The sequence below is a fragment of the Diprion similis genome, chromosome 10 (genome assembly GCF_021155765.1).
Source record: "Diprion similis isolate iyDipSimi1 chromosome 10, iyDipSimi1.1, whole genome shotgun sequence".
Lineage (NCBI taxonomy): Eukaryota > Metazoa > Arthropoda > Insecta > Hymenoptera > Diprionidae > Diprion > Diprion similis.
The window spans coordinates 9,414,855-9,439,929 of record NC_060114.1 but is presented as its reverse complement, the minus strand read 5'-3'; the positions used below and the strand labels follow the sequence as shown (position 1 = coordinate 9,439,929).

General features: G+C 43.4%; 2 protein-coding genes and 2 long non-coding RNA genes across 5 annotated transcripts in view; 1 reads left to right on the top strand and 3 right to left on the bottom strand.

The window, feature by feature from the left end:
• LOC124411953 overlaps positions 1-637 on the bottom strand; it is a 1,052-nt gene extending 415 nt beyond the window's left edge. The window contains exon 1 of the long non-coding RNA XR_006929722.1: positions 51-637. This is a non-coding gene — a long non-coding RNA (uncharacterized LOC124411953). The remainder of the gene's footprint in view (positions 1-50) is intronic.
• Positions 1-7,150, bottom strand: part of LOC124411954 — an 8,296-nt gene extending 1,146 nt beyond the window's left edge. Inside the window, exons 1-2 of the long non-coding RNA XR_006929723.1 lie at positions 6,989-7,150; positions 2,258-2,262 (exon numbers count right to left, since the gene is read on the bottom strand). This is a non-coding gene — a long non-coding RNA (uncharacterized LOC124411954). The remainder of the gene's footprint in view (positions 1-2,257; positions 2,263-6,988) is intronic.
• LOC124411950 (probable multidrug resistance-associated protein lethal(2)03659) overlaps positions 1-19,338 on the top strand; it is a 25,382-nt gene extending 6,044 nt beyond the window's left edge. For both annotated transcript variants that reach the window (XM_046891514.1, XM_046891515.1), the window contains exons 4-17: positions 789-1,222; positions 1,345-1,501; positions 1,596-1,798; positions 1,910-2,220; positions 2,286-2,500; positions 2,634-2,852; positions 3,021-3,195; positions 3,280-3,456; positions 3,534-3,972; positions 4,075-4,444; positions 4,554-5,250; positions 5,340-5,490; positions 10,019-10,038; positions 19,312-19,338. In XM_046891514.1, the coding sequence (XP_046747470.1) occupies positions 789-1,222; positions 1,345-1,501; positions 1,596-1,798; positions 1,910-2,220; positions 2,286-2,500; positions 2,634-2,852; positions 3,021-3,195; positions 3,280-3,456; positions 3,534-3,972; positions 4,075-4,444; positions 4,554-5,250; positions 5,340-5,474 (3,532 nt within the window). In that variant the 3' untranslated portion in view covers positions 5,475-5,490; positions 10,019-10,038; positions 19,312-19,338. The remainder of the gene's footprint in view (positions 1-788; positions 1,223-1,344; positions 1,502-1,595; positions 1,799-1,909; positions 2,221-2,285; positions 2,501-2,633; positions 2,853-3,020; positions 3,196-3,279; positions 3,457-3,533; positions 3,973-4,074; positions 4,445-4,553; positions 5,251-5,339; positions 5,491-10,018; positions 10,039-19,311) is intronic.
• On the bottom strand, positions 8,748-25,075 carry LOC124411951 (single Ig IL-1-related receptor-like). Its single transcript, XM_046891516.1, has 7 exons — positions 24,155-25,075; positions 13,280-13,461; positions 11,498-11,708; positions 10,129-10,262; positions 9,805-9,966; positions 9,490-9,627; positions 8,748-9,409 (listed from the first exon to the last, which is right to left on the bottom strand). The coding sequence occupies exons 1-7, from the start codon at positions 24,394-24,396 to the stop codon at positions 8,967-8,969; spliced, it is 1,512 nt and encodes a 503-aa protein (XP_046747472.1). The 5' UTR covers positions 24,397-25,075; the 3' UTR covers positions 8,748-8,966.

Here is a 25,075-nt window from a genome sequence, read left to right as displayed (position 1 = left end):
CGGCACCCGATATTTGGCTGATTATAATTATAATGAGCACGGGTATATACCTATATACGCAGGTTGCAGCAACCAAGATTCCTCGCCCTGGTCCTCCGGCACTTTGCCCAAGAACTAAGCCGTCAGCGTTTCGCCCCAGTACCCAATCTGCAGAATGCGACTGGGATCGAGTCCGCTCACGACCGAGATCATACAGCGAGATCGTTAAGTTCTCCGAGCGCGGAGTCCGCCCGTTTCTCCCCTACATTATCGTTTTTCGGTTGATAATACATTTTCTGAATTTTATATCCCTATCAAGAATCTTGGGTTGTAACATAGATTTCTATTGCGGTTCATAGGACTTGTTTATTACACTTGTATACTTGTTCCTGCGTGTTCAAACCAACTACCCTGACGCACGCCTCACTGTGATAAATGATATTTCAAACATCGCGGTTTATCGTAACTGCGATCTCGGCTCGAGACAATAAGATAGCTACGAGCAGCAGAGCTTATTTTCAAGGCTTGACTTTCAATGATATAACACAGAAGGAACAAATGTTACAACCCAATAATATTTTAGATCACGATCGGTATTCACTAATCCAGTACCTCTGAAACAAGCAATTCCTCCTCCGTGTGGCTATGACTTAACACATTTACCGACGCCAAGTTAATCGATTGATTATACATTTTTTTTTTAATATAACCTTTCGCACGAGATAAAAATTGTCAATCATTTGATGTATTTCGTACGATTTGAATTTACATCCAGGGTGTGTATATATTCTTACTCATGCACCGTACAGGGTTGCCCAGCCATTGTTTCTCGGACGTTTGCTGCGATACTTCAGCGCGACGGACGGCGCCGACGTGTCGACGCTTGACGCCTACCTTTACGGTTTGGGGGTCGTGATTTGTTCGGGGGCGAACATATTCATCCTCCATCCGTACATGATGGCGATATTGCACATGGGAATGAAAATCCGGATCGCTTGTTGCACCCTGATATACAGGAAGGCTCTGAAACTGTCGAAGACCGCCCTGGGCGAGACGACCATCGGTCAGGCCGTGAATCTGCTTTCTAACGACGTAAACAGATTTGACGTCGCGATCGTATTCTTGAACTACCTATGGATCGCACCCCTGGAGACGATCATCATCTCCTACTTCATGTGGGCCGAAGTCGGAGTATCCGCGATTATCGGCGTGGCGACGCTTCTCATGTTCATACCCCTCCAAGGTACATGCAAAAGTCGTGTACACACTGTGTGCACGCAAACACAATGCGCACGATGCGTGATCTGCGAAGCAAAGCGTTTTATACAAATTATAATTTTACTACATCTATTTACGCTCTTGCAGGATATTTGGCAAAGCGATCGTCCGTCCTGAGGTTGCGAACGGCGATAAAAACTGATGAGAGAGTAAGGCTCACGAACGAAATCATATCCGGAATTCAAGCGATAAAGATGTACACATGGGAGAAACCGTTCGGGGACTTAATCCAGAAAGCTAGAAAGTAGGCAATTCTTTTCAATTGATTATGTCGAAATATGGTTGTCACTGGTACATCCAAGTGATATATATATATATATTTTTTTCACGATCAATAGACGAGAGATAAAGGAAATAAGGCTGATGTCGTACGTCAGGGGTATAACGATGTCCTTCATAATTTTCAACACGAGACTAAGCCTTTTCATAACCGTAGTTGCCTATATATTAATGGGCAATGATATCACCGCGGAAAAAGTGTTCATGCTAACAGCTTACTACAACATCTTACGGCAAACTATGACCGTCTATTTTCCACAAGGTATGTGCGAGAGAAGAGGTGTATCTGTTACACCAATAGAAACGTATATTATCTATATATTCATGTACGACCCCGTTTTAGTAAAGAATAAACGACCGTTGTATATTGCAGGAATTACTCAAAGCGCCGAAGTCATGGTTTCAGTCAAACGTCTCCAGACTTTCATGAGATACGACGAGGCGGTTGTAGTGAAGATGCCCCAATCCACGGACAAGTCTGATGAGCTAGGCCAGGGGTCCATCAAGATCGACAACGTATCAGCGAAGTGGTCGGAGAACTCGCCTGAAAATACTCTTTCCAATTTGAATATAAACGTGAAGCCCGGTCAGCTCGTAGCCATTGTCGGGCAAGTGGGATCCGGCAAAACGAGCCTCATTCATACGATTCTGCGCGAGTTGCCACTCGACTCCGGCAGCGTCAAGGTCGGTTCATCGCGTTCTGAGCTTTATTCCCGTCAACAAAATCTGACGTCCATTGATCGTTTCAGGTCAACGGCAGTGTCGCCTACGCCAGTCAAGAGCCTTGGCTCTTCGGTGGTTCGGTCAGACAGAATATACTTTTTGGGCGTAAAATGGATCCGCGGCGATACGACAAAGTGGTCAAGGTGTGCCAGCTCAAGCGGGACTTTACCCTCTTCCCCTACGGTGACAAGACGGTTGTTGGCGAGAGGGGGGTCAGTTTATCCGGTGGTCAACGCGCGAGGTAAGACGACTCCTAGTTCTCGACTAAACCAGATCCCCGTTACTTGTCGACAGAACAACCAAGCCGCTGATGCGGTACGGTTTTTCTGTATACAGTGAAATGCATCAGAGTTATTGTTTACTCGTTCCCATAGGATAAACCTGGCTAGAGCAGTTTACGCGAACGTAGACATATACCTGATGGACGATCCGTTGAGTGCTGTTGACGCTCACGTGGGTAAGCACATGTTCGACGAGTGCGTGGACGGATACTTGAAACAAAAAACTCGCATTCTTGTCACGCACCAGCTGCAGTACCTCAAAGACGTCGACCAGATAATTGTGCTGAAAGATGGAGTCATATGGGGACAAGGGTAAGTTATAATTAAAGTTATATCGGAAAACTGTAACTATATACTATATGCAGGAGCTGACAAGGTGGTTAGAAATAGCCAGAAATTGTACTATAATTGACTTCTACGGTTCGTGCGGTATCGGAAATCTATACTTTAATTCACCTTAACGGAAATTTCTATCTTCAGGACATACCAAGAGCTTCAGAAATCCGGATTGGACTTCGGCCAGGTACTGGAGCCGCCTGAGGAAAATAAACCCGAACAACGACCGCTGAGTCGACTGATCTCGCGGCACTCCAGCATCTCCTCGGTAGATTCGATCGGCATGGGGGACATGATAGAGCAGGACGCACCCCTGGAGGTACGTTCGTCGATTATTCCTAACTGTCGGAATTAGAAAGTGCACGCCATCGACTGATGACTGATAACAGTGTTTCTCCTCCAGGAGATGGAGGTACGCAGCTCTGGTACAGTTGATGGGAAGGTGTACGCGGCCTACCTCAAAGCTGCAGGCAACTGGTGCGCCATATCGGCAATACTGTTCCTCTTCACCCTTAGTCAGGTTTTTGCGAGCGGTGGTGACTACTTCCTCTCCACGTGGGTTAACCTGGAAGAAGCAAACGTGAGTCTAGTTTTGTGGAAGGAAATTACGCACACTAGGACTAATTTTCACTTACGTGCTCGTTTTCTGTTTCACAGGCAGGGCTCATGGACTGGGATAGCTGGCTAAGCCGCGACCTCTGCATATACATATACACAGTTCTGGTCGTCGGGACGGTCATATTAACTCTCCTTCGGTCATTCTCATTCTACGGCATGGCGATGCGGGCTTCGAAACGCCTTCACGATACGATGTTCCGTGGCATAAGTCACGCGACGATGCGATTCTTCAACACGAACTCGTCCGGTCGGATATTGAACCGTTTCTCGAAGGACATGGGAGCGGTCGACGAACTCCTGCCCACGGCCATGATCGACTGCGTGCAGATCGGATTGGGGCTGATCGGCGTCATCGTTGTCGTCGCAATAGCCAATCCTTGGCTGCTAATACCCACTGTCATTATCGGGTTCATATTTTACCTATTCCGCATAATCTACATGTCCACGAGCCGCAGTGTGAAACGACTCGAGGGTGTCAGTCAGTATCAATGCCGTATTATAAATTACTTGCCTAATTGTTGTCGCCTCGTAGTCGCGATGAGAAACTGACCGGCCTCTTCTTTTTCCTCCACACGATCAGCTCGTTCCCCGGTCTTCGCCCACCTGAACGCAACGCTCCAGGGACTGACGACAATTCGGGCATTCCAAGCCAGCGAAACACTCACGGCGGAGTTTGACCACCACCAGGACCTCCACTCCTCTGCCTGGTTCATATTTATAGCCTCGGCCCGTGCCTTCGGCTTCTGGCTGGACATCGTCTGCGTAATATACATAGCTTTGGTCGTCTTCAGCTTCCTTGTCTTGCCTGACATGCAGGGTTCGGCAGGCGGTAGCGTCGGCCTGGCCATCACCCAGAGCATCGGTCTCACGGGAATGTTCCAGTGGGGCATGCGGCAAAGCGCCGAGCTCGAAAATCAGATGACATCCGTCGAGCGTATCTGTGAGTACAGGTAAGTCGACCGCGACGCTGGAACTAGTCTCGCAACCATGAAACTTTTAATTATATGTATGTAATGTAATGCGATGTAACATTTGGCTAAATTCCTATCCCATACTCAGCGTCGTCGACCAAGAACCGCCGTTGGAGAGTACACCGGAAAACAAGCCTGACCCCAAGTGGCCCGCCCATGGGAAGGTCGAGTTCAAGAAGCTTTCGATGCGTTACGGGCCTAACGAGCCGGATGTACTGAAGGACCTGGATTTCGTCGTTTTGCCACGGGAGAAAATCGGTATCGTGGGCAGGACGGGCGCGGGAAAATCCTCCTTGGTTTCGGCGCTCTTTCGATTGGCTTATGTGGATGGCGACATAGTAATAGACAGCATTGCGAGCAGTAAGCTCGGCCTGCACGACCTTCGATCGAAGATAAGCATCATCCCTCAGGAGCCATTCCTCTTCTCCGGCTCTCTGAGGCGAAACTTGGACCCCTTCGACGAGTATCCGGATAGCAATTTGTGGCAAGCGCTTGAAGAAGTCGAGCTCAAGGAGATGGGCCTCGAGTCGAACATCGCGGAGGGCGGCTCGAACCTCAGCGTTGGTCAGCGGCAATTGGTATGCCTGGCGAGAGCAATCGTTCGCAAAAACCCCGTACTGATACTCGATGAAGCGACGGCTAACGTCGATCCTCGTACCGACGAGCTTATCCAAAAGACGATTCGCATCAAGTTCGCCAATTGTACAGTACTCACCATCGCTCATCGCCTGAACACAGTAATGGACAGTAACAAAGTTCTGGTCATGGACGCTGGATTTGTTGTGGTAAGTGCATTTGTTACATTTTCTATCCTTAATCATCCAAGGGCGAAAATACGAACTTATGGTCGTGACAAAATTTCATCTCTTTGCAGGAGTACGATCATCCGCACGTGCTGCTGCAAAAAGAGAATGGATACCTTCGCGGCATGGTGGAACAGACGGGTAAAGCGATGTCGGACACGCTCGGTATGATCGCCCAGAAAAACTACGACTCATCATCCGCGTAGTCCAGGATTACAATTATTATTATATAGTTATTGTTAACTGTGCTACGTCCGTGACGTATTTCCGAGTATTGGACGGAAGCAACGTTACCCCAATCCCTAGAAACTGTTTTGTATTATCATTACCCCGAGCCCTAGAAACAATTTTGTATTATTGAACCATAGATCGGCAATTGACTGCGGATGGCCCGTATCGTTAGCAGTGCACGGGAGAGAACGGAAAAGAAAAAGTGTGTCAGTTATTTACCCAATTGAGATTTTACAAGACGGTATAAGTTCAATTTTTACTGTACATATCTATACATATATGTGTACATATAGCATGTATAATACAGTGTGTGTTCATGCATACGTGCCCTCGCACACACGCGTAATGCATGTCATGTACATAATAATTAACATATGGTGCTACAAGCAGACGGATGCAATCCAATAAATTCCATCCGACTTAAGTACACGATTTTGTAATTAATTAGGTAGAAAAATAGAACAAATTATTTGTATGAATAAAGGCTACAAACACTGCGAATAACATCAAGCCACGTGTGGTTGACCAGCGAATCTTGCATGTTCGAGGTCTCCGCCAGCAGAATGGAAGAGAGATGATTACATTAATTGCGAGAGACATTCGAGCTTGTAAAAACTGATCGTTGAATCGTGATTGAGAGAAACGCTGGTAGTTTGAGAAAAATTGCTTTCGTATTATTCGCCATTTCTTAGTTTGATAATAATACAATCATACTCGCACTCTCTTCCTTTAAACAGTCTTCTATACATACACACATACATAATACGCCATCACATCAGACGAACTACGAAAACTATACTCGCGTTTTTTGCCTATAACATATATTTTTGTTGTTTTAAGACGTACTTTTCTTGCAAATTTTTGTCACAAGATATGCGCGTTATACACGCTGAGCAAAGTTTTTGCCAGACAAAACACGCTGTTACATATTACATTTTATAATACTGATGGTAAAGAGACTACCACATGCAACGATACATAAGTATATCATATATCTGAGATTCGAGCACGCTATTATGATTTTCATTGTATTAACTGTCGGATGGAATGGATCTTTAATCTGAGGTTTGTTTCCAATAGTCCAATGGTCGAGAACGTCTGATTATCATCAAGCCATTTAGATATAAAAAAAAATCTAAAAAAGATTAATGTTAGGATAAAAATTAAACTTCTAGTTCGAGTCCCTGAGGATCAGTCTGAAAATAAAACATTAGCGTGTTGCTATTCGATAGTGACTGTATAAATTTACCTCATATCAGAGATTCACTCATCCGCAGGGTGGTGCATAATCTGTCCTACGATATATATTTATACATGTCACGGTGGATGTGACGCTTGTATTATAATATAAATAATAAAAACTAAATAAATACACAGAAAATCATACCCTACGGGTTTCGGTATAGTATGTACACACACAGTAAAAAAAGGACGTAGTTTTTTTTACCAAAAATAGAAGAAAAAAAAAAAAAACAAGCCAGAAAAAAACGGTTTGTTCGCAATACTTTTCATCACCATGAAAAGTGAAGAGTCTGTCAGTCTGCCTGACAAACTTCCTCGACGATCCCGAAAACGGTCGAGTGAAAAATCTGAAACTGATAGAACTTGGCAGCCAAACGTAAAAGTTTTGAAAGAAAAGACAGACCAAAAAAAGTTCTGAAAAATCGAACATTAATAGATAAAAAAAAAAAAATTTATAAACTGGGAAAAACATAATCTTTTATTTAGAAAAGGTAATAAGGAGAAAAAAGTATGTTTGTCGATAAAACATTTGAAAGTCGATTGATTTCCGGTAAAACTTAATTTTCATGCCTGTCATTTCGTTGTAAAATTCTTTGGGTTTTATATGCTTTCATCGGGCCGTTTTTGAGATCATCACCGGAGTTTATCGAATAGACCGACACACCGACAGACCGACATCCAGACCGTGATTTTCTAAAAATCTAATTTTCGGGTTCTGGAGGGTCGAAAACGTAAGGAGTTACGTTACGTTAGGTCATGAAAAGTAGAAAAGTAAAAAAGACCAAAAAAATTAACTGGACGAAATAAAAGCGTTCACAAAATAATTACGATGCAAGGAGTATACTTTACGAACTTTCAAACCATCGAAAGAGTATTAAAGTAGTTTTAAAATTCAGCTGCACGAGTGGAATTCTCAGTAAAAAAAAACGTGGAAGTGTTTTCGGTTCAGTTCTTACGTTATTTTCAACTTTAGGAATTTTTTTTCCATGGAAGCCTTGATTAGTCTCTTCAAATGAGACTCTGGTTATAATATCTAAATATCTATCAAGTGTACACATATATAATATGAACACTATACTTGCAGCATACTTGCATGAAAAAATAGTGGAAGGTTTACTGCAGTTTGCGCTGATAAAAGAGTGTATGAATGTACACCTCGAAATCCTTAATTTTTATTCACCCTTATTGGTGTAGCAGTTTGCCAGTCTCTGAAGTCTCCTCTGGAACGTAATAACAGAGTTGAATCCAGGTTATGCGCCTATTCGGAAGGACCAGAAAACTGGGCATTAGGGTGGTCCTCATTTAGGGTGTTGCCGAATATTTGACGCCCCATCTCCAAATCAACTTCAAGTAATTAAAAAACAATGATCTATTTTTTCAGATTTTTACCTCGACTCTAAGATAGTCCGTTTTGTGGTCGAAGTTTCTTATGGAAATAACATGGGAAAAACTTTTTTTCAGTATATGTTTTATTGTAAAAGTAATAATGTTAAACACAATTTGTAACTGTGAGGTTCGAGTCGGCATTAAGTGCTACTGTCTGGGAAAAAAATTCACATAATCATACCACGCAATCTCGACGAATTGCACATCCTAAAAATCTGACTTTTTTGCATTTAGAGAATGTGCAATTCGTCTAGATTTGCTGATATCGTGATGTAAAGTTTTTGACAGAAAGTAGCACTACTGCCCACTAAAACCTCGCAGCTACAGACTTTTTTCAATGTCATTACTCTTGCAAAAAAATATATACCGAGGAAACAAGCTTTTCCCATGTTATTTCCACAAGAAACTTCGATCACAAAGCGGACTATCTTAGAGTTGAGTTAGAAATCTGAAAAAATTAAGCAATTGTTTTCGAATTAGTTGATTTGGGGGGTGCGACGGCAAAAATTCGTCAACACACTAAATAAAGACCACCCTACTGGCCATACTTAACTCCATAACCACAATCATCCTTCCTCTTATCGCGACACCGTTATCATAATCCGTTACAATATTCTACGCCTGTTACGCCACATAAATTATAAGCAGTCCGATGAAGGAATAATTACTACATATAATAGCAGTATCAAAAATTATGATAGCGCTACAGCCTCGGCGTAAGCGTTCCGAATCAAGTCGATTCACTTCGTATCCTTGTTGTGATCCTTCCCAGCGATCCGTGAAATCACCAATTCAGCCCTGCCATAATTTCCCCGATGTCAGCACAACGCCCTGACGTATCATACGAGCACCTCGAGGCTCTCACGAGACCTGGCAGTGGTCTCGGTACCGCTCTTCGCTTGGACGATCAGCGCAACGGATTGCTGAGTCTTTCGAACGCCAGGGCGAACGGGTGGCAGACAGAGGCGTAACCTGCACCAGAACTTGTCAAAGCCCGCCGTTCCGTCCTTGCTGCACCATCTCAAGCATTTCACCCGTCCGATGCCAGCCCCTTCCTCGTACACGTGACGTGACGACGCGGGTTTCGGGACCGTTAGCAAATTCGGCAGCTCCTTCAGCGCAACGACGATTACTCGGTTCAATGGCATGTGCAATGAAGCCAACTGGCAGAAGACAGTTCGTAGGGTCGCGTCGTTCCAGATGCTTCCCTGCACCGCGTCGGGACTCACGACGACGATCACTCGCCTCGCTATCTTACTTTTGGGGCCGATCTCGAGGGACCCTGGGGAGAAAAAGAATATGAGTATACCACAGGATGTTAAGAACACTCGAGTAATTATGCCAATTACCCATGATACTTACAATTCCGGCTAATTTGCGAAAGCTCCAGAGACGCGCATTTGTAACAATATCTTGACTCTAAGGTCGGTATTATTACCCCGATGGCCAGGCTCGCGTCCTTTTCGTGATAACAGACAAGCGCGTCGCATTCCTTGCCATCTGTAAAACGGAAGAATTGAAGTAACTTCCCTTGTATAGTAATTATAGCTTCAGAGGTTGTACGGTGATAAGTATAGATATAATAACGTGTAGTTGAATTTCTGGGTGAAAATAGTTATCATTAGGTACAGTGCTTTGTGAAGAAAAAGGAAACACAGGATTATTTTAAATTCTCACCATTTTCTTCGAGCGTTGAGAACCGATCGCGGAAAAACAGGGCAAACGGTAACCAGCAACGAATGTAGAAAGCTCCCAGCGAAAGAGTGCAGATCACAACCAGAGCAACAAGGAGCAAAACTTTGCGCCAAGATCCATCCTGCATCCCGCGTATTGGCACTTCTGTGAATCAATCATTGTTAAGTTATGTACCTGCGCAATAAAACAGTTACATGCAACTATACATGTTCACCGATGTGACTGAGTGACAAGAAATTATTTCTAGCACCAAGGTCTGTTTACTCAGTAATATTTCTACGTCTCATACAGTAATTGTAATCGTACCTTCCGGTGATACGGAAGCCGTAATGACTATAAGCTGGTCGATACTGTTGCTAACTTCGCATTTGTACTCCCCATAGTCTTCACGTCTAACATCCTTCATCACCAGATACGATCCAACGATTTGGTTATTTTCTCTGGAAAAGAAAATTCACACGCGTCCCATTAATTATCATAGCCATTATTATTAATATTACAAGTACGGAAATACTGCTGGTTCACTGTCACCAGGTTGAGAATGAGGTCCATGGTTACTGATAAAATTTTCATTGATCCAGCAAAATCGCTGTACCTGCAATACTTGAATCGAAGCAAGCTAGAAAACCTGCGTAATTCTCGCACAGTAGGAAGTTTTCGCGGATCTACACCAGCAATGTAACTAGTAAAGGAATCTACGGGTTCATAGAACTGTATATAGGGTGCGGGGCAAAACCTTATTAGACTTATACCGCTTCTACTACGAATGTCGCGCGCTTGGCAACCTGTAATCTGTTGCAAGCAGTCGCAATCATAGTCTATCTCGTATTGGCACTGCAAATTTAACGTTTATTGATTCTTAGAAACCGGTAACGGTTTCAAAGAAGTTATGCCAAAACTTCTAGATCGTTGAAAATACCGACCTGTAAAAGAGTCAGAGGCCAGACATAAGGCCCACATCAACTCGATATAACGATTTACATAACATGACTTTGAAGATAAATCAATCAGTGGCAAATTCCGTTCGAGATATACATAGATATACACGAAAAATGAGTAGAGCATACTTTGAGGCGACAAAGGGGCAACGACCTCTTCATCCTCATCCTCATCTTCCACGGTCATTTGGATTATTTCGAAAGCTCAGCAAGAATTCTCGTGTATTTTTTGTAGCTAGATTTAGCTCTTGGTGTCGAATAGAAATTTTCGAAGATAGCGAATCAAAAACAAAAACTGTCGATGAGTTTGAAAATTAAGTTGAGTTTTGCAAAATTTTCTCACAAGTCTATGTCTATTTCCATGAAGACAAAATGATCCATCGCATGCATCGAGTGATATTGAAACCCATGTTGCGGCAGTTCTTCTTTCTTTTTCGTCTTTTTTTTTCTGATCGATTCAATTCGTACTCAGACAAAAACCCGTTGCGTAAATCATAGAACACATGTACCGAACGCAACAACGCGTAGCTCTGCGGACCGTGAAAAACCATCGGCAAGTGCACGGCGGTATATCACTCTGTAGAAATCTCATTTTTCTACGTCACTAACAATTGGTATGATCCGACCAGCCTGTTTTGTTCCTTTTTGCCTCTTCCCTGCAGAGTTTTTCGGTACACGATATACGCCCGCAGCTAAAATAATTGCTTCGAAGTAAATATTAAAGAAAGAAAACTTACCTGGTAATTTTGTGCTGGTAAATTCTCCCGTGGGTCGGTACCGTCACGTTGGTGGTGCTCCGGGACCACAGGACGGAGTTCCTGACGTCGGGAAGACGGGTACGTCCAACATAGGCCTCACAAAATAGCCGTGCAGGAACGCCGAGCGGTGCGAACTGAGTCCTGGGTTTATAAGTAAGCAATGGTTCCCCGGTGTAGGCGGTGTCCTCGTCTGAAATAAAACAACAAATTATGTCTCACGATGATTATGCTATGATTCAATAACCGAAACGCCTGTGCCGCAGACCACAACATGTTATAATTTTTATTTTGTACACCCACATATTATTCTTGTCAATGAATGACGCCTCAAAAGAGAAAGACCCTTTGTGCCTTACCGTTGCACTCGGGTTATAGATACCCGTGTAAAGAGTCCCTGTGGATGATAATGGTGCGGTAATAGCTGACGTACGATTTCTCGGAAAGGAACAGATATTTGGCTTCGTCATCGTCGTCGTCTTAGACGTCGTTGTCGGAGACGGGTATAAGACTGGGTCTACCTATACCTACAATGCCCTGCAGCCCTGGATCTTTTTCTTCTTCTCTCATAGCGAGAGAGTGATCTCTGTCCGTACTCCTCGCTTCCATATCAGCTTAAGACGGAGTTCCAATAAGGCATAGATACACCGGTATCCATCAGGCAGATCAACGATGACGAGTATAAACTGAGTAGTTCTGATGTTATTAGATTCTTTGTACATATTTTGTTGCCTACCTTATATTCTCCAGTGTGAGAAGTACAAAATATCGCCCGAAACGCCTGCAAGTTGATTACCCGTGTTGCACGACAGCCACGCCGTAAACCTGTTTCAAGGAGTATTGCAGGTTCAACAAAATACTGGAACGATCTTATTCTCCATTTCAACCATGTCCGCCACCGCCTTTCTTGTGCGGTGCAGGTAGGCGAGACGTTAATACCAACCTACCTACCCATGGTGAATAACTGGCAGCGAGTTATCGCCCGCTTTGGACGATATATTGTTACGCTTTCCACGTAGTAGAAAGAGGTGTGCTCACACAATTATTATATGCTCAGCAGACCCGTACCTCGTGTGTACTTCGATAAGGCGTGGCATAACGCTGACGGGTATATTCTCGGTAAGACTGAAACGATAAGAAACTTTTGTCCCAGTTGCGCGAAGCCGATGGTTCAATTATTCAAATAACAATTCGAGCTGTAACGTTAAACCAGTTCGGATTGTATCGATGATGGGTGGAAATCGTACACCGATTGCCAAATATTTTCACCAACCATCAATGATTGTAAATACGATACGTATTCGAGTTTCGATACAAGAAGAATACGACGATGAGAAGGCTTTGCTACCTAATCACGCAGTGTGCGGTGTCTCGCTTCGCCGGAAACAGCATACGTATGAGTACGAAAATAAAAATCTTACGGTCACGCAAAAATAATCAACGACGGTATGAAGTTACCGTCTGGACTTCGGTCAGAATCTATCTAGTCTCTTAATGGATATTATTTGTACACAATATGATGTTGGAGTTGGCGGCCTCAACCGTTTTCCAAGGACGAATCAGTGTTGCCGAGCTCTGGGTTGATACATTTTTTTCGTATTTCAGTTCACAGATGACTCGATGCAAGTAATAAGAATGTGAAAAAATTATATGGAAACAATTATGTACAATTTCTGACATACGACAATAGAAAAAAATTCCAATTTCGTGTTTCTAACGAAGACGAGAATGGCGGCTATAACATAAATAGGTAGATAGACTTGCCTATGACTTTGAGAACGACTTCCTCATTAAGGGTGGTAGTGTCGTTCCTTGCGAGGCAGGAATAACTTCCCGCATCCGATTGTCGAACATTCTTGGTGTATATGGTCTGGTTCTTGCTCTCCGGGTAGAGGATGAAGTGACTATCGTCACCTTTCCAGGGATAAGGTATGTTGCCTTTGTACCTGAAAACGAAAAGCGAATTACTATCAAGGGAAAGGTGCAGGATCGATTCGCTATATATGTGAGCCGGGCAAAAAATTCAACAGTCTGTGATATTGTAGATAGGTTTGTAAAAAAGAAAGAACCAGGATTGAAGATAAGCTAATTACATAATAACGCACGTAAGACTGCTCGAGGGGGGGAGAGTTGTTTACGGTCGAAATTAGTGAAAATTGATTCGTTGAATACACTATCGAAATGCTAGAAGACAATTCAGAACCTGACGTTGTTATTACCAAAACAAAACTTCCAATTTCCAACACGTCTTATCAGTCAAAGCTCGATTGGCTACGAATTAAAAAAATGTCAAAACTAATATATTTTTTCCGCCTGCCAGTCATAACCTCTAGAACACACGTATAATCTTTCCATTACATTTTATATACATATTTATATATTTCATATACATGTATATTATATATTATACACAAACATCATAATGTGTGTGTGTGTGTGTGTGTAGGGAGGGGGCATAGAGAGGTTAATTTTATTCTCGGTAAAACGATCTCGTACGTGAAAACGGCAGCGTGGTGTGAAGAACGTCACCCGCACGTATATAAGCTTCAGCGTCTGTATACCGACGGACGATAATATACCTAGCAATACACTTCGTTCACGGTTGTAACTTCTACCAGGAACTAACAAGAGACAAATGATTAGATAATGATCGTTGCACGCCGCATGCAGCGATCGCAAAATTGATTCATGGAATCGAATGAAATTTTATTTCCTTTACACAGTGTTCCTATTAACCTGTCTGCCGTGTAAGGTTAATTCGCAGTTCAACCATTCCCCCGAGGGGTAAAAAATATTTTTTCAAACCTGCATGTCGCATAGGCCAAAAATAAAATTCCCCAGACGCGGTTCGATACCAGAAATTATGAAGCTGTGCTTCGAAATTATTGGAAACACGATTCAAGTTACCTCGTATACTGCATCATAATGCGTGTATAGTAATAATTGACGCTGCTGTCGCTGAAAATGAGTATCGACGGGAGAAGTGGGTTTTGTCGAAGGATCAAGCTGAAGTGATGCAATGACGCACATTCGAGGCAAAACCACAGTGGGATTCTCGGAGATTGTCTTGGGAAATGGAAGGGAAATGGTCCGTGATATAGGTATGATATTGCAATGTCATATACATTGAAAGTATAAAGACGAATGTCTGCAATTTTGCGCAACCAAACCCTCGTACCGTGATGTTATATATGTATACACTTCTCTCAAGTATTTGCTAGTGTATGACTGTACAATTTTATATTCATTAGAGTAAAGTGTTTATCGAAGGATCCTTCGATTCGCTCTGCGTGTTTTCATTCATTTTCCAGCCAAATATCTTCGCCTCTATATATATATGTAGATATTTTCCGACGATTAATTAATACATGGAATTCAAGAGCGACATACGATGATAATGACTATGATGATGACGAAATGACAAAATGAATTCTGGAAACACGCTACTAGCTCAAACGGGGTGTTGTTTCGCGGTACTTCATTATAATACACACGGATTTGCTCCCTATAGATATATGAATTTGTGTTGAATTGTTTTCAGGTAACGTGGTATCTTTTAAGAAGTTACTCGCCCGTCTGGTCAAAATAAAGTCTCACAGAAGTTCATATCATAACGAATAATGTTTATTGATGAATGATAGACTTTTGCATTTCTTTACATCGCGCGTCTCATTACGAACTGACGTCGGTTGGCGTCTAACCCTAAAACATGCAAAATTAGGAAGCTTTAGAGGTTCTTCAATCAACGACCAGACCGTTGTTCTCATCGTCATGATTACATCTACAGAGCTGTGAGACATCGTGTCGCAGGGAGGCGGTGAACGGCTTGAAAAATCTTTGTGTTTCGCCGCATCGGTCGTCGTTGCAGCGCAGGCGGTAGTTCTCGGCGAGTTCCAACAGGTTTGTTAACTCAGTCAGTCATTCAGTCAGTCAACCCACCCCGTCATTTCGACCTATCTACCTACCTACCTACCTACCTACCTACCTACCTACCTTCCTTGACTGGAAAAGCATGAGAGGTGCGGTATTATACTTCTACCTGATGGTTTGAAAGAAAAAAAATGCCTGTAGCGAGCTTGTAGGTATATGTACCCAACAGTTTCAAGAACGAGGGATGGACTGCCGGACGACTTAATCTTTTGTTTCCCACACTTCGAGGGTCAGGGTCCTACCCTTCCCTCCTCTTCCCCCGCAGTAAATATAAATACTCAGAGTCCCGGCTATCTTTTCATCGTTTCGTTTCTCTTGGACTCTTTTCGTTAGTTAGTCGTTTGTACGAGACCATTTATGGATACCAACAACCAGGATGTTCTGCACAGGCGCGAGGATGAAGAGCTGCAGGTTGCATACCTTTTGCCTACATGGATACACACGTGTAGAAAATCCGATACCGCCATATCTGCCGCCCTGCGAGGAACTCCTCGCATATATAAGGCATTCCGCCGGAGGAATGGGGCGCGGACCCAATAGCTGGGCCTGGTTGTCGGAGTGGCGGGAGACTCGACTAGCCTCATACCTGTCCGCTATGTTCTCACTCTTTTCTACCGCAATTCGAACGACCCGCCACGACGACGACGACGACGACGACGACGACGAGGTGGACGTAGTTCCGGGAAAAAATCCGACACCCCCTACTCGTCCTGCCGCCAAGAAGAAGAAGAAGAAAATGAAGAAGAAGAAGCACGAGCTTTCAGGTGTATGGTATAAAAGTAGATATATAATATAATGTGAACGAACATCTCGAAAAAGAGATTCCTCGGGTTTGTTCTCTTTCACTCAGCTTATACCTATCACCTCCTTTTCTTTTTATTCACTTTGCTTCGTCTCTCGTTCAGTTTCTTGTTTCGATTTCTTCGTTTCTTTTTTCGACCGACCGTCGGAGCTGCCGCCGGTTGTTCGCGATTCAACGCTACCGCAGGCAGATCAAGTTATAGTTTTCCTTCGTTATTCGCCCGTGATATTGTACAGAGTAAAGGAACAATCGTGCTCCTCAACTCTTTCAAGTTTCGTAGTAGAATGTATAGGAAAGCTTTTGAGAGGTCTAAAGGGTAGTTATTGTTACGATAGCTGAATTCCCCGAAGACAGATTGGGATTTTATTCTTTTTCAATTCCAAAGAAGAGACGACCGAAGCAACTCATCCAATTCCGCTCTCATTCTAATCGCAAAATTAGAGTCAGCATCGTGTACTACCGCATGTCGTTTCATCCAACATCATCACCATCGTCGCTTGAAGACCGCGCATAGTTTGAACGTTATTTTCTTAGAGTGAAGCAAATAGACTGCAGTATTTCCTGCGCACGTAGCACTTGTCGGAACTGGATACACGTCGTCTGCATGCTTGATATTCATGTACCTACATACAAGTATAACACAGCCATTGTGTACTGTAAGCGTGCATTACACGTATGTATGCATGTATAATGTACATGCGGCGACAAATTGCTACATTGATTGCATCGTATATTCACGGTATAACGTATCCCACATTGACATGTTACTGCAAGCTCATCGTTAGAGTCCTACACGGAAGGAAAGGAATTCTTAAACCAACAAAGTAGATTTTGATGAAGTCCATTCGCTTCAAACAAGTATCCCTTTGTCTTCTAAATACGATGGCTTTCATTCAACAATTTCGATTTATTTAGTTTGACAAACAGATTTAATCAACAAACGGATTTTCTGATTCGACAAAAATTCCTTTTCTTGTTGCAATCGACTGAATCTTTTGACACGTTTCCGTAATTGAATCCACTAAATGTCATTTCATTTGAAGTCTACATATTCTACCTCCAAGTCGCACGTTTGTTCGCAAAAACACTTAAAATTAGGCACTTCGAATAATGTAAGTACATGAATCTAGTCAACAAAAGATTTACAATCGATTGAGTTAACTCAAACGAATATCACTCGACTCAACAAATCCCTTCCTTCCTCGTAAATTTCAATGTTCTAATGTTCTATAGCGTTACGTGAATAACGAAATTTTTTCTGCGAATCGCAGCTATATGCTCCAAGTTATAGAGAAAAAATTTCGGGCGTATAAAGGCTGTACAACAGCGGCACGAGCATACAAGTGGTGTTTCCAGCTGGGAATATCAGCTCTCGAATCCCCTTCGTCGGGACCCCTGCAGCGAGACGTCACGGGAAAGGACGAGACAGGGGAGAGGAGGGGCGGTGGTGTTACCATGACAATGGTGGAACGAACGATCGTTGGGAATGGGTACATACCTGCGAGCAAGGGGATGTTCCGCGAAGTGAAGCCTATACACTGCAGGGGTGGCCGCCTAAACACTATCCACACACAAAGCCCTATTGCGTGTAGTCGTCTGTGGATAAAATGTATTGTTGTCGAGTCAATACGCGGCAGAACCTGAGAAGAGACTTAATCTTCCGTCATGGCGTATAGAGTTCAAATTCGAGCGTAAAATAAGCAGAAGCTTTATAGGTATATATCCATTATACCTATATCTATACATAAAATTTAGTCAAATAGGTGTGTGAAAGTCGTACAGTTTTAAGTCTCTTTAATTGCTCTTCAACGATTGTTTCACCCATATATATGTATATCCGGCAATTGTAACAAGTGTGAATATAATATTAAACTTGAACAATGAAAACTGTTGAGAATTCATTCTCACTATCGAATCTCACTCTATCAATTGACCTTCGGTTGATTACTTTATTACAGTCAGATCATGTCTCTTAAACGTTTTAAATACACGACGTCTGCGATGCTTTTACACCCTATTATCCGTCCCTCCGCCGGCGTCGGACAAAAATATATCATCAACTATCCACACGCGTAGAATCAATGTGAGATATACTCGGTTACGCATGAATACGCCGTGTCCTGTGTCGTATATACATGTGTTTGTCGCACAAGTTTATAAGGTAGAAGACTGGACGAGAAAAGGCACACCTTGCTTGCTCTCTTCAAACCGGCATAGTTTTTCTCTTTCTCAGGCATGTTCACATGCGTATATCTACACATAGGCTGCACGTACACTGGACCCAGAAGCCTGCATACACGGATATGTCGTCGTCTATTCTACTCGGGGAATCGGTTGCTGATTGGTTCCGAGAACGGGACAAGAGAAGTAATTTTTTCCACCGCGCATCACGACACATGCAGGAATGATGGATGGGTGAACAATCGCATAACCAGCAGCAGACGAGAAACATGTTCGCCACCATAATACTGTATTCTTAACGATTCGTATATGCAGGTATAAAACGAGCATCCATCGTGTGTGCAGCAGTTATTCGGGGGCGATTTTACCAAAGTTCGCCCGCATTAATGCATAATCGGCAAGCAAGTAGGCGTCCGTTATGATACACATACAAAAGTTGCACATATATTTTTACATATACATTTCGTATCCCTCTGCGTATCCGCCGCGGCCGCCGGTTCGTTCCATTAGTCACGCGGCATTTCCCGAGAATCTTATTTTCTACGAACTACAGCCGCACAGAGAACAACTTATAACTTTTTCCTTTTCCCGAGGAAAAAGTAACGTGACCTCTATGCTGTTTTACTCAACATTCTTTTTATTTTTGTCATCGTCGTCTCAAGATTAATCCGATTCGTGTATAGAATCCGTGTGTCTGTGTTTGTGTTACTTAATTTATTTCATTTTTATTTCGATTCTAATTACGAATCGGGTTCGCATAGGGTCTAGTTTAATAAGGTGCACGAGTTACATCTATAGGCTTGTTGAACTATACGGCCTTTAACCCTTTGAGTCATAGTCGTAAGTCGTTCATACCACCTATTTTATATTCATTTGTTGTATATTTAAAAAACTTTTCGACATATTTATTTGCGTTTTTTTCTTGTTATTTCTAATAGCATCTGATAGGTTTTCAACAATTGGAATCAATTGTGGAGATATAATGTAAATCGTTATTGTTAAGAGAAAAATTGATTGAAAAACATCATTTCCGAGAAATTTGCCCCTCTACATATATACATATTATTCATGTTCAACATAAATGATAAGTTTTTATGATCGTTAGTTACGAATCTGAAATCGGATTTACAAAATTTAAGATGACGAATCCAATCAGCGATCCAGAAACCCCCTGCATACTTTTTTGACCGTATTCGTTGAAATTTGGAATTTTCATCCGCCATATTGGATCCACGACCTTGAATTTTGGAAATCTGATTCCAGACTCGTAATAAGCGAGCTCAAAAACCGTACAATAATACTATCTTCTTATAAAAGTTGACTGTACAATAACGTGTGTCTCAAAGGATTAACGGATCCTTGTACGTTACGATTATTCATCAAATCCGTAGTTGCGTGGATTGGTGTGTTATACTTGAATTTACTTCAGATAGAGGCAGCTGTACCTGTGTTTAACGGCCGGCCAAGGAAAAGGCACGAGGAGAACAAAGGCGACTCGTATTAACCCGTGCCGCGCTTACCGTGAAACACTCTCCAGGATGTGAGGATAAAGAGTACGGAGAGTGGGAGTCACGAGGAGTGAGCGAACCCTGAGAGCCTACACCGTAAACTCTCCCTCGCCGTTTCGTGCTCGCCATACATGTACAGACAGAGTTATACGGTTATGCCTCGCCGACATTCGCACATCATTTCAGTGTGCAGTGGATGCAAGTTCTGCGAAAACGATTACCACACACCGTCACAACTGCGTTACGCACACCAGACGACGCGACGCACGTCTGTCATGTCCCCAATTTTCGGACATAATATACCTACCAATGACGATGGGTTGAAAAAGTGTGTCTTACAGGTATGTATAAGAGCAGACGGTACACCGTAAGAGTAAAAATGTTTATATAAATAAACACGTAACAATGAGTATCGTATGTTGTAGTCTACCGGTGTAACAATGTTTTTTACAATATATTGTAGAGATTCTTTTCGGAGGGAGGTGAATTCAAGAAAGATAAAACTGCCATTCTCCTTTCGAGAAGCGAAGAGTATATAAAAATATTAAGTGTATAACAGGTTACGGGGTGCATATAATACATGCCCACAGCACAGGCAAGATAAGCACGGAATATATAGAGGACCAATGCGACGCTGGAGGCACGGACCAATTTGTATAGGTCGGCCTCACTCTGTTACTTATCAACTTTTCTGATGGTATCCAAATAGAAGTGGAGAATTAACCCGATCAGGGTATCGTTTTTTCGGTCCCTGTTCAGGTGATCGTCGGTCGCTGAAAACCCGAGGCATGTGAACAGGCAATTTGCAATGGAAAAAATTTGATAAAATTCCTGAACGCTCTTGAATACTTCTACTTCAAGGGCACACCATAACCACGCGTAGGGTCCCAGCCTACTAAAGTTTTTATATAGTAGGAATAGGCATCTCTCCCTTACTTGGACTCTGAGAAATGACACAAACAAAAACCAAAAAAACAAAAATGACTTGGATCTCGAGCTACCCACGATACCCGGATCAGTTTAATATCTACCGTCCCAAGTGAAACGGTTGCAGAAGTGTTTTTTGAGGAAGGTGTACTTATATAGAGCTCTCGCCTTTTTTACGAGCCTTGCTCGCTTGCGCACTGCATGTTATAGCGAAAGGTCTACAAGTCGAGACGAGTCGAATCGAATCGCGGTGTGGAAAGGAACAGGGTACCGGTATTGACCACGTAAAACACAGGAAACGACGTCCCGTTCTCATATCCGGTAAAACAATTTTACAACGACCACCTGTTCCATACTGTATTCCGCCTGCGGCAGCTGTCGATGCAACCGTGATGTCGAACACAGCGGACTTCCTCCTCCTCCTTCTCTCGATCGACTGTGTATTCTCGGTTTTCTAATCGTTGGACACGGTAGTAGAATGTGACAATGACATGTGACCTACTGGATTGTGTTCAGTTAATTGTGTATATATTTACACCTGGTACGTTGTTGACATTAACTATTCAAAACACGCTTTTGTGTTTCAAGTAGCGACGTTAGCTGCTTCCAACGAATTTCCGTCAGGCTGAAGTTTGTAACGTTATTGTAACGATGCATCTTCAGGATTATCTGAACTTTGGCAAACGTTTAATAAAGCATCGATAAACTCAGATTTTTTAAGTTCAACTACTTCGGTTACGGTAAAGGTGTGAAAGAGTAATTCTGCGTTTCACCGTTTCGATACGTTGACGTTACCAACTTCAGCTTCGTAAATTTCCGATAATTAACCTCGATCCTTTCAACCGTTAACGTATGCCGTCGTGCACGTTTCGTTCCCAGACTCGCTGGTTGACCATCAAACGACGTTGCTTCTGATACAAGCTATAAGGGCGGCACGTCGGCAGCGGAGACTTGGCAAAAACTTGCCGAGCAGCGCCCTGACGTGCCGGTGCCACTCGACTCCCCCCCATTATCCTATATATGTACGCGTGTATCAAGATTCTCGGTCTGGGCTCGACATTTCAAGATGTATATATACGTACATACGCGGCATCTAGGTGTAAGGAGGGGGGGGGGGGGGGGGGGGCATTGCAGTAGTTGAACCGCACAGAAGGTGATACGCTTCCTGGTATAATTATTGCAGGTATGGATGCAGTTGTCGCAGAAAAGCAGTATCGCTGCAGAGATAATGAGTAACGAAAGCGTCAAGCATGCGAGTGACGGAGAAATTTTTCTTAAAACCGTTGCAGTCGTACGGGCCAGAAATTTCGGAGCTATATACGAAGAAACCGGAGGGAACCAGCAACGGTCGACTGGTATTAAGCGGACGCGATAATTGCAGGCGATGTTGCGCATTCGGAGCGAATTGCTCTTTCTTCTCGTTATATCCGTGCATGTACGCGCAGAGCCCCCGAAGGTTGCCCGTTGCATCGTCGTCCACGAAAGTATAGGGCTTGCAGGGACGGCGAGGGGCAGCGCGCAATAAAACAAGCCGAAGGGCCAAAGGATAATAAGTAGTTGGCGAGAAACGGGAACCGACCCTGCCGACGACGATGAGCGGGCAGCGATGGATCATCGCGGAGTCGAGGACTCTCGAGAATGAGAGGACCTACCAAAGCCAGCGGCAGGAGAGTCGAGAATATCAGGGTCATTATATTACCACTACACGTATCGCGCGTGCTTCGGCATATTGAGATATATACCTATATAGATATATATATATATATTGTATACTATATACACCATTTTTATACTACACTTAAAGGTGTTGTATTAAATGGAGAGAGAAAAATGTGCGGCCAAGATGGTCGGTGAGCCAATTCGGTCGTGTTATTAAGTTTACCGAGAATCCGTTGTCGATATCGTGATGGTTTTATAAAATTTCAGGAACAAGTTGTATTATACCTGAGCGTGCTAGTCGAGGCACCACAGGCAAATAACGGGGAAACCGTAACCGCTGCTGCTGCTGCTGTCTTGGGTACGGCGTTTCTTCATCATTCATATTGTCATGCGATGGTAAAGTATGTGCGCACAAACAACTCCTAGTGTATAATATAATGCATCTAATTATACAGATTAACGCGCGAATGCTCGACTAGAGATGCAACCTCGAATGCAACAGTGTATGGTACGATTCGACGCGACATAGGAACGTAGAGTAAGTATCTGATTGACGGGAATATAGCCGATATGCATTGTAATTCATGTTTCGTACTCGGTAAGGAAATCCCTTCCGTCGCCTCAAGGTGTCATTGCATTCTGTCCAAAGATTTTGTACACATCAGAGATCCCAAGGGATTTTTGAAAAATCGTCTCCGACGAAGCGGAAGCAGATAACGTCAGTGCATACAAGTATACTGCTTTTTTTTTTTTTTTTCTTTACCTCCGCCCAGAAGTTGAAGATTATGTTTGCGCCTGGGTAAGTATCGGTATACCTAAGATACGCGTCCGCCTAATGATATTTTCTACGAATTCGCGTGCGTGTATATCTACCCACATACCCACCTACCTACCTACCCACCCGGACTTTCAACTTCGACGACGACGATGAAAATAAAACACTTCTCTCTTACGCTTAAACACTAAATATTGGTGACGATGGATGGACGCATGTGCACATTGCAGAGAGAAACCGATAACTTTTGCAAAATCGCGATGGGATGGAACCCTTAGCCTGTTAATTAATGTTATTTATATATCTAAGTATGCATGTATGTAGAGTAATATTCATTAATGCCTTCCCCTTCCGGCTACACTCTGTTTTCGGTCCGAAACAAAACGCGAGCTCGATTCTATACGAATTATGTGACAATGACTCCTAATCTATCACGAAGGCTGTAACGCCATACCAGTCATTGTCACATGATTCGTATAGAAACGAGCTCGCGTTTTGTTTCGAACCGAAAACAAGTTAGCCGTAAGGTTAAGCCTTTTTGCATGTTACAGTATATATATTCATTCGTAGATTCTCACGTGAGGAATTGAGCGCGTAGATATCCTTGATGTTGCGTCAGATCGCAAAGCACGACGTGCGAATACCTGTTATACGTACATATACATGTATGCACTAACGGCGAATCGTGACTCACAACGTTATAACGAGAAAGCGAAAGCGGCAAGATTCTGCGACAGCTGCGGTTGGCTGCAGGGAGCGGCGATCGCGGGAAAGAGCGTTTCGCTGAAAAGGTGACGGAGAGGCGAAAAGAAAAGGGAAGAAAAGAACAGAAGGGAAAGAAACCCTCTTCCACTCACCATTCTATGCTCCTGTACCCTCTCAGGCAGCAGTGTATAGCTTTGAAGGCTCCGAGGTTCGCGTATTCGACGTGCACGACTTCCTTCGTGAATCCAAGTCCCACCGGGAGTCCCTCAAAGTTGTTCACCGAACAATAGTCCATCAGCACGGTGTCCGTGCTTTCTTCGGCCAAGGCCCATGTCCAGGCTGAGACGGTGATGCAGACCGCGATTAGCACGTGGGACGACGACGTTTTCCGCATCTTTAACGAGGCTCGATCGATGCAGGCACTTTGTCTCTCTCTCTCTCTCGCGTTCTTTCTTTCAATCACACACCTCTCACCATCCAACGCGCAAACACCGAGTATCGAGTTTTATTATATTCTCTGAGGAGTTTACATTTTCAGAATTTCACCCACGTAGATGGCTGGTTGGTATTAGACAGACCGTACGGGATATCCTTTTACTTTTCTTATCCTCTTTGGACACGCGGTGTTGATGCGGGGTTATAATTTGTGTACACACAGAGCCGGGCGGTTGGTTCAACTACTTACCGCTTCGCGTCTAATTGGTAAGACAGTCGGCAAGATTTAATCTCGGTCCTTCCCACGCCCCGTGCACGCGCAGAGGGAGAACGACCGGCTGCTTTATTTATTCTTTTTCGCCGGTGTGCACTCGGGGAAGAAGAAGGGACGTGACCACCTTGATGTATGCCTAACGACGACGGATGCGCTGGATACACATCGGTTTCTATGCACGTTTTGCCGCTTCTCGTCCGCTATTTGTCGTTAAACACACCGCGCCGAGTGAAAAACACAGACAACCGACGGAGCTGTAACCTGCATCGCTTGGCTGAGCACACGACCGATCCCCCCTCTCACTTCTGCGTAACGATGCGATGTTGGAAATGCGTTATTTTCGGACGATTACGATCGTTCTGCG

Coding starts and splice junctions, on each gene's coding strand:
- LOC124411951 (XM_046891516.1), bottom strand. CDS start 24,396: ATGCGGAAAACGTCGTCGTCCCACGTGCTAATCGCGGTCTGCATCACC. Junction 11,709..13,279: donor AGTCGTTCTCAAAGTCATAG/GCAAGTCTATCT, acceptor GTTTTATTTCAG/ACGAGGACACCGCCTACACC. Junction 10,263..11,497: donor TACCAGCACAAAATTACCAG/GTAAGTTTTCTT, acceptor TTTCTTTTCCAG/AGAAAATAACCAAATCGTTG.